The sequence below is a fragment of the Triticum dicoccoides genome, chromosome 4B (genome assembly GCF_002162155.2).
Source record: "Triticum dicoccoides isolate Atlit2015 ecotype Zavitan chromosome 4B, WEW_v2.0, whole genome shotgun sequence".
Taxonomy (NCBI): domain Eukaryota; kingdom Viridiplantae; phylum Streptophyta; class Magnoliopsida; order Poales; family Poaceae; genus Triticum; species Triticum dicoccoides.
Window position 1 is genome coordinate 400,658,282 of NC_041387.1, and position 9,676 is coordinate 400,667,957.

The 9,676-nt window shown below is 51.1% G+C and overlaps 1 protein-coding gene and 1 pseudogene across 1 annotated transcript in view; one reads left to right on the top strand and one right to left on the bottom strand.

Moving 5' to 3' along the window:
* Positions 1 to 203: 203 nt before the first annotated feature.
* LOC119293672 lies at positions 204 to 2,704 on the bottom strand (annotated as a pseudogene).
* A 6,821-nt stretch (positions 2,705 to 9,525) lies between these two features.
* LOC119292698 overlaps positions 9,526 to 9,676 on the top strand; it is a gene marked incomplete at its 5' end in the record, with an annotated part of 2,106 nt that continues 1,955 nt past the window's right edge. Inside the window, one exon of the mRNA XM_037571436.1 lies at positions 9,526 to 9,669. Coding sequence (XP_037427333.1) covers positions 9,526 to 9,669 — 144 coding nt within the window. The remainder of the gene's footprint in view (positions 9,670 to 9,676) is intronic.

The following is a 9,676-nucleotide window of genomic DNA, read 5'->3' on the forward strand; positions in this document are numbered from 1 at the left end:
TAAACAAACTCAAAACAGTACTCCCTCCGTCTCATAATTTAAGACGTTTTTGACACTAGTGCGGAGGGAGTACATTTCACCAAAAAGGTGCTCAAGAATGTGAGTACATACATGATACATCAACGATCTGGAGATAGCACGTACTAGAACCGGACAACACAACTAACGTGTCATGTCAAGTGACGAGGAGAAAAAAGAAAGAACTACACTAGACGTATCTGCTTGCATTGCTGAGCACCGTCGAAACGTTGGCCGGCGCATGGGCGCAGCCCCTGCTCCACCACGCCCGCATCGGTGCGGATCTCACCCCGCGCCCCTGCTCCGTCTCTGGCAACGGCCGCCATGGTCCTCTTCATGCGGAGCATCTTCCTGAACGTACCCTCGTCGCCGTGTAGCACCTCAAAGTCGTTCCGCCGTTTCCAGAACTCAGGGTAAACCTTGGGATCCGTGAAGGCCGCCGCGTATGCGTACAACGCCCGAGCGCGCGCGACTTCGCCGAGCACGATCTCGAGGTCGGCGAACCCGACGCACATCGCCCTCGCGCCCTCGTCGGGCAGCCCGCCGCCGACGATCGCCTGCTGGTACACGTCCCTCGCCTTCAGAAGGCCGTAGAGCTCGGTAGCCCGCGCGACGTACACCTCGTAGACGCCGAGCCTGTCGCTGGCGGGGACGGCGCTCGCAGCGTCCACGTACACCTTCATGGCGCGGCTGGCGAGGCCGAAGTCCTCCCCGAACCTCGCGTATCTCAGGTACACGGCCTTCTTCCTCTGCGGCGGTGCCTGCAGGACGGCCGCCTGGAACAGGTCCCGCACCCTCTCCGGCCTGCTCTTCAGTGGCGGAGCTTTGTGGAGAGCAACCTGGGCCATTGCCCCCCCAACCCATGAGAAAGTTAGCAAATATCCCCTAGTATTCAGCCCATATGTCGAGTTAAAATCAGCCCAAAAGCATGTTTCTTGCCCCTCCAGCCCATTTACCCCTCCATAAATTCAGCCCAAGCTCCGCCACTGCTGCTCTTCCCGTGCCTCTGGACGAACTTGGTCAGGTACGCCTCCCATATGGCGTCGGCGTGCGGGTGCTTGAAGGACCTGACGCCCCGCTCGTACACACGGAACGCGTCCTCGAACCGCCCGTGCTGCTCGAGTAGGGTCGCGTGGTCCAGCACCAGCAATGGCGTGACGACGCCGAGGTCGTGCAATCTTGTCGTAGACAGCGCAGGTGGACTCGAGCGACCCGTGTGTTGTCATCAGGTTCAGGTACACGAGCCACAGCTTGAGACACCGGTGCAGTTTCACCCGAACGTCCTCGCCGCCGGCAGCAGCGGCGTGCGTCGTGGGCTCGATAGACGGTGGCGTGGTCGCTCGCCGGATGAGGTCGATGGCCCGCTCGGGATCCTGGTGCCTCAGTTCCATGTGGGCCCACTCGCAGTAAACCGCGGCGAGGTGCTCCGCCGCCGTGAAGTTTGCCTGCGTGGCTCTGTGGAGGACGTCTCGGGCGCAGCCGACGCTGCCGCGGTCCTCGTACATCTTGGCCAGCGCCAGCCAGAGCGTGTGCGGCGGCTTCCCCGTCGCCTTCGCTGGATCGACAGTCCTGACGGCCTCCGCGTAGGTCGCGGCGTGTCTCGCGGGATCCTTGTGGAAGATCTTGGCCCGCTCGTGCCACGCCTGGACGTCGTGCGGGTTCTGCCTCAGCAGGACGCTGTTGAGCAGCTCCGGCCGGCGTTCGAGCAGCCGCTCCAGCCTCGCCATCGCCAAGTCCGTGCTGTCCCTGTCGGCGAGCCAGCAGTCCTGGACGTCGACGGCGTCCGCTTGGCAGAGCTCGAGCTCCGCGGCGGCCATGGCGTGCTCGAAGTGCAAGTATGCGTCGAACACCATCCGGAAGTCCTTGACGGTGGTCGCCGTGGTCATGGCCTCCTCGAAGACGTCCCTCGCCTTGCCGTGGAGGCCTCTCCGCGCGTAGTGGCTGGCCAGGCTTGTCCACAGCACGCCGGCCTCCTCGGGGAACTTCCGGATGCTGCCGCGGAGTATTCCGTCCACCGGCATCCCGGCGACGTCCTCCGGGTGCTGGGCGAGCAGGCCACACAGGTCAAGCAGTAGCTGGCGCTTCGTTGTGCCCTTGACGGACACGAATCCTTCGTCGTCGATGGCCGCGGCGAGGTGTTGGGCCGCGTCCCGCCATCTGCCGGCAGAGACGAGGAAGACGAGGAAGGATCGAACTGGAGGTGGCGGCCATGCACACGGACCGCGGTCGGGGCCGGGCAGTCGGGCAGGGAGGCGAGGCGGAGGTGAAGCGGCCACACGTGGTGGTGCTGCGTGACGGGCAGCGAGCGCAGCGCGCGGTCGAGCACGTGGCGGGCGCGTGTGAGGAGGCGTTGGTGGAGGAGCGAGGAGGCGTACATGTGCCAGACGCGCGGCATCCGGGACATGCCAGCGGCGAGCGCGCGCTCGAAGGCGGCGTCGAGGCCGGCGTGAGCGGCGTGGGTGACGGGCAGCGCGCGCGCGGCGTCGCCGAGCTCCGTGAGGTAGGCGTGCCACAGCTTGTACGACCCGGGGAGGGCGCGCAGCGCCCGCTCGTAGATGGCCGCGCGCTTCGCCGGCGGCGCCGCGCGACGAGCCGACAGGTAGCGCAGCCAGCCGGACAGCCTGAAGGGATCGCGCAGGACGTCCTCCTCGTACGCGACGTCGTCCGCCGAGACCTCGATCTCCATGGCCGCCGCCATGACCGACTCTTTCTTCTTCTCCTAAGTCGGCGCCTCAACTCAAACTGTGAGCGATCGTGAAGACGTGATGACGTGATGAGCGGGGGCTGCGACCTGCGAGCCCCTCTCCGTATTTCAAAGCTGACACGACCGAACCCGTCACGAAGTGGGTTCTTCTTCCCAGGGCTGGAGTCGGCCATGGCCCACGAGATCGCTGCGGCGCGGACCCGGAATCGGTTTATTTTGTTGGGCCAGATATGCAACGCGGCGTAACGCAACAGTTCCGGGCCCCGCGGCTCCAACCACACGACACGGCCCGTATTCAGCGCCTGTCCTCTGTATGGGCAGGCCCATAGTCCCTGATTTTTATCCTTTTTCTTTATTTTCCTTCTGGTTTTTCCTTTCTCTTACATTTATATTTTCCCTTTTTTCTTTTTCTGTTTTTCATAGTCTTTTATTTCCTTTTATTAGTTTTTTAAATTTTCTTTTCTCCTGGTTCGCAGACGCAACAGAAGAGGAGAGATCGATGATGGTACAAGTAGTATACGGCCTCTGGTTAGCGCGGAATGAGGCAAGAGACGGACGCAGAATAGCCGAGCCACGCAATATCATGCAGTCAACCTTCGGTTCGCTTCAGTGTTTGTAGTCGTGGCTAGGTGGTCTATGGATCTGGATGTAATTTTTATTATTTCTGGTGTTCGTTGTACTAACATGATTGAAGATGAATAGACTGAAAGTCTTTCCCGCAAAAAAATAATAATCTTGGCTTACGTGAAGGAATGGGATGATGTTCATGCACGTGACGCAAGAGTGAGCAAACCAAGGTCCATCAGGCTTGAGAGGTACCGAATGATGGATGGATCAAGGCCAACACAGATGGAGCTTTATCTAAACACAGATGCAAAGGAGGAGGGGGAGTAGTGTTACATGATCATGTGGGAGCTTACAAAGCCCCTGGTTGCCATCTCTTCGGTTGGTCTTCTGATCCAGAGAGGGTGGAGATTCATGCATGTACACCAGTTGTTCAAGTTGGAAATTAACACACAGAAGCTTCATCTGGAGCTTGATAACCTGGGCATGGTGAATATGCTAAACAGATTGGACAAGAACCCTTGTGAAATCGGTGTTGTCTTCGCAACTCATCTTCTCCATCACACCGCTCATAGTGCCACCGTCCACGTTGCACAACATAAACAAGCTCGAGAGAGCCTTTCTTTGGGAAGACACAGACAAAACGACTGGTGCACAATGCAAGGTGAATTGGGACACGATGTGCCGGCCAAAGGATCTTGGTGGCCTTGGCATACTTAACACGAAGAAATTTATCGGGTTGTCCGCTTGCATTGGTTGTGGTTTGAATGAAAAGATCCAACCAAGCTTTGGGTGGACAATGGAAAGCCCTGCGACAAGATGGACTCCGCCTTGTTCTATGCCTTCATGTCCATATTTGTTGGAAATGGAGCAAGGACGCCTTTCTAGCATGCACCATGGGTGAATGGCCGCAAGTCAAGGGACCTCTGATTTACGAGGCGCCCAAGAGGAAAAACTGGAAGGTGAGTGAAGCACTCAACAATGATGCTTGGGGTCTCGAGAATAACGATCTCGGCCTCCTTTTCGCTAAATCAATTGCGTCAGTTTGTCACCCTGTGGACAACGCTTCATGGCTTCCATCTTGAAGTAGTTGTCGAGGATGATATTGTGTGGAAGCACACAGCTAGCGGGCAATACACGGCCGAGTCGGCATACAAAGTGCAATTCCTTGGCACAATTAAATCCCTATGGAACACATTGTATGGAAGGTAGGCTCCTGCCAAAGTCAAGTTCTTCGCTTAGGTGGCTATTCAAAGCAAGGTTTGGACGGAGAATAGATTGGAGAAGCACGGATGGCTAAATTATGGCCTTTATACACTTTGCAAGGGGGAGCAAGAGTCTGTTGACCACCTTTTCTACAAGTGCCGCTTCTCCATCCGCCTTTGGGGACTAGTCAAGGACTAGATGCGGCTGATGAGCATTGACACTTCCTCATGGCATCTCTCGGACAACATCAAAGATTGGTGGGTGGGCCTTTCCGACACATCTATCCCCAATAGGAATGCGATGGCCTCGCTCAGCACTCTCTTAGCCTGGACCATTTAAAACGAGAGAAACGCACGAATGTTCCTTCAGAAGTGTGCTCCGCCGATGGTCCTCCTCGCCAATATCAAGAAAAAGGATATCTAATGTAGCGAGAGTAGTAGATCACTTTTATTTCGGATATTGCGGTTGTAACATGAATGTAAACTCTATTCCTCTTATTTAATGAATGAGGCAAATCCTTGCCTCTTTAAAAAAAAAAGACTCTCAGCGTTGGGACCAACCATCGAAGGGATCAAGGGATGCTTAGGAGTTACCAACAGTTTAAAGTGATGTGGGTTAGGCGAAGTGTGAATAGTGGCGCACATAGATTAGCTAAGGTGGGAATGGGGGATGAACTATGTAAAGTTTGACGTTCTGTTCCTCTGACTGTATTCTGGAGAATGTGTCAGACAAGATCCCCATCTACGTTTAATCTATATCTATACATAATAATAAAGTGATTAGTGCTTCTGTCCACCCATCAAAAAATTGCCCCCGTAGTTTTCATAAATTACCTACTATGCCACTCATAAGTGAAGAAAACAAATCAATTTTTTTAAAGTCGCCACCGAGTATAGTTCTTATATCGCGAGGCCTTCATATTTCACAAGCACAGAAGTGCCACAGTGGTTAAGCACACAATCTTCCACCCTCGAGACCCGGGTTTGATCCCGTGGCCTACCTTTTTTCTCTCCTTTTCTCTCCTCACCGCACACGCTCATGGGTTGGGCCATGTCGCTGATTTTTAAAAACTGGCTGTATATTATGAAAAAAATTCACGACTTCAAAAACAATCTCGCTCGAAATGGAAATGATCATGATTTCCAAAAATGGTCGTGTATTCAAATCATATCCGGGAAATTTTAAAAATGTCCATGAAAGAAAAAAATACCATCTTGAATGATTTGGAAAAAATGGTCGGGGAATACAATAATGTTCATGATTTTTTAAAAATGACCGTGTATTCAAAACATATTCATGAATCTGAAAAAATGTCCATGAAATTTTAGAAGACATTCAAAAAAATTCAAAAACATATCACAAATTTCAAATTTTGTTCCCCCATTTTTTTAAAAAAAATCATTAATTCAAAAATTGTTTGTTGAGTCAAAAAATGTTCATGAATTCAAAAAATGTTCATGCATTTCAAAAAAATGATCGTCTCAACATAACAAATGTTCGTAGTAGGTGTTCATGATGTGTTTTATGACTAGGATTTTGTTATTTTTTGGAAAGTCTTTATATGTCTAGGCGTTGGTTGTCGTTCGAGTTTGATGAGATTTGTTTTTTACAGTTTTAAACATTCCCTTGTGCGGCACAATGATAAGTGTGGCCTGCAGTGGGAAGCTCATAACCTTGAGATTTACCACATTGAATGCATTGTGATCATGTGAACATCGCGGCCATCATTAGCTAGAGTGGGAAAAAAGATAAGTGTTAACATGGGGCCCTCATGTTAAAATAGAGGACGCTTATATGTAAAGGTATTGAGCCATACTTAGTTGGCTAGGTCGTAATATTTTTGTCTCTAATTGCAACACACAGTCACATTTGCTGGTAAGATTTATTTATTTATAAAATGAAGCGGCAATATTTTTTTTGAAAGATCCACCTGGTGTTGGCATTCATTTCATTTAGCAGAGAGAGATCGGAAAACAAGTGTTGATCAAGTGATCGGTGGAAAGAAAGAAAATGAGTTACATGACCAGCCTAGGATGCTCCTACGCTAGCAATTAACCTACGCAATCTCTCATGGCATGTCCCCAAAGAGGTGCTCGATGCATCTTGCTTCGGCGATCCTTCATTGCTCCATGTCCCGGTGGCAAGCATCGGTGATGCTTCTCGTGCTTAGTATCTCCCCCTGAATGTGCACGCGTTGTGCTCGAGCCATATTTGCTAGGCGACAAAGGCGAGCATCGATTTGGTTCCCTTCCTGGTATCTGGGGTTGCCTCGTCGATGATCATCTGGACACGCTCGACTGTTGTTTTCCCCGTGCTCTAGCTGGTGTGTGCCAAGACGTTGTATCCAACCCAGGTTGCCACTTTGTTCCACGCCTGAATGGCGACTGGGCACTCCCAAAAGAGGTGCACCGAGGTTCCTCATACACGGTTGACAGAAGTAACTCTTGTTCCATCCACGTCGTTGCAACCTGTCATTGCACTAGAGCCTATCCAGGTGCAACAGCCAGAGGAACATCTTGATCTTGCCTGGTGCCCAAACCTTCTAGATTGATCTCCTGAAGTTGATTGCCGGGCTGCCCTCGAACTGTGCATCATATGCAGAGCGCGCAGTGTACTGCCCGGAGCTGCATAAGGTCCATCTGATCGCGCCATCCCTCCCCTCTTTCAGTGTAATGCCAGTGCTTTGAATCTCCCTTGCCAGTTAAAGCACAAGTGCACGATGCTGCCGTAGTCACCATGGCGAAGGTCAAGTATCCATCGACCCTCATACAGTGCCTCCTGAACTGATCTGTTCTTCCTGATGGGTTGGCGAAAACCGCAGGGTACGCCAGGCACAGCTGCCTGCCTCCCAGCCACAAGAAGGACCAGAAGGAGTCGGTTGCACCATCACCAATGGTGACTGCCGTATAGGCTATGAACAGGGCACGGTTAGCAGCGTCGCAACTCGTAAGGAGTGCCCGTGCCGACCCACGGGCAGCCTGGCTGCGTCCAGGAGAGCCAAAGCCACCGGAGCCGCAGTGCACTTGCGAACTTCGTTGGGTCATGGATGCCCAGTCCCCCGATACGCTCCGGCGTGGTGACCACCTTCCAGCCCACCTTACATTTCCCTCCGGTGACCTCCTCATCTTGTGCCCAAAGGAACCTCCACCTTGCCTTGCCGACGTCCTTGAAGAACCTCTTTGGCTCCCTCAAAAGCGTGATGGCGAATGTGGGCATGGCAGGAAGGACGCACCGTACCAACACTCGCCTTCCAGCAATGTGCATCAACCTCCCCTCCCATCGTGCCTGTCTTGCCTGAATCCTATCTAAGATGAACCAGAGGTGAACTTTGCCGGTGGTGATTAAGCGGCAGTATTTTTTATACGTATCTTTACCTAATATTAAAGAGAAGATGGTTTCTTTAGTTTTTTTCGTTTATGGTGGAACCCGCATAATTTTCATACGTCCCAGGCTTCGTTCGTATGTCACAGGCGTTCTCCCGATTCGTCTTTTGTGAAAAACAAACTACAGTACAAACAGCCCGCACCAGTAAAAGAATTTCCGGAAAAATACTGCCACGGGAGGAATCAAACCCAGCCGCTCACGCTAGAGCACTCAAATGCTAACCATTAGACTAAACAAAACTAGGTGTTTAATTAGCACCACGAAATTTAAAATTAAGTACATAGTCACGCCAGATACTGAGAGGAATATTTTTTTTAAGTGAATAAATTTTAGAACGCGATTTTTTGCAAAGTTTTTAATTAAAAAATTTAAAGGCAAACATTTTTTAAAGAACAATATTTGTCTTTTTATTTTCTTTGAAACCTGCGTATTTTTTGAAACACAAACAATTTTTTAAAAGTAGGAGGTATTGTTGTCATTATTTCTCAAATTTGCAATCATTTTAAAAACACAAATATTTTTTGAACATTAAATTTGAAATGGCAAACATTTTTATAAACATGCTTTTTTTAACTGGGAGGTACTATAACTAAATTGTTTTAATCTATACCTATATTAATAAAACTTGGCGAATTTTTGAACTATGCCCACATGATGCTTTGTTTTACTTCACTTTATTAAACTAGGGATATGGAAGGAATCTTTTTCTCTGTCGCATCTTCACGTACAACGAGTCTCACTCGGTCCAGTGACTCCCGTCAAAATGCATGAGAAGTCCAACCAAGGTTTCATGCATGGTCTATCTGACACAAACTACTCAATTTACATGATGACACGGACATATATTATGTGCAGTGCTTTTCCCTATTATATTAGCCAGATGATAAAAGAACTGCGTTCAACACTCTTGATCTTCGTCGGACACGAAGGCAGCTCAACAATCCACCAATTGGACCTTGCCAACCTTCGTTAGTGACAACTGGTACTGCGACCACCGGCGATGAGAACAACAAAGACGATAAGCGGAAACATGTGTCTGGTGTTATATTGAAATGGAGGATGTGGACCTGAGGATGAGGTATTAGTCATGTTTATTATGTTATGGACATGAGGGTGAGGTTTTTAGCCATGCTTAATAGGTAAGGCGTGTGAGGGCTGTTTTCTCCATTACAACGCACGGTCATGTTTCCTAGTATATCCTTAAAAAAAGAAGGCACTGATACTTCACCGCAGCGGCGTGCGTACCGTAAGGCCTTGTACAATGAGAGATGCTTGGGGAGGTTATTAGAAAAATAAACCGAGTTTTTCTGAAGCACCGGTGCCTAAGCGTCTATCCTGTAAAAATAGGTACCTGTGCTTAAAAAAAATTGATTTATTTCTCTAAACACTTTTCGTAAGCATCTTGCATTGTACATGGCCTAATGTGCCGCGCCGCGGGGCTCCAACCACGCCAGTACGCCACGAGGCACGCGTGCGCCGCAGATACACGACGGACCCGCCGAGCCAAACATCAAGAGCAGCAAGCGAGACGAGCGGCGCGGGAGACCCAACCAGAGTCCAGACTCGAGAGTAGTGGGCGGGCGGTACCATGCAGCGTCACCTCGGTCGTTAGTACCACCCGACCACCCACCGGGGCGCCGCCCCCATAAATCAGCAGCATCATTGCCCGCCTCCACCGCCGCCGCCCTCCCGCCCCTATTCCCCGCGACACGCTGCAGCTCGGCCACGCCTACCGCCTCATCGCCGTCGACGAGGTCACCAGGGCCGTGCAGGCCAGGAAGGAGGAGAAGACCAGGAGGG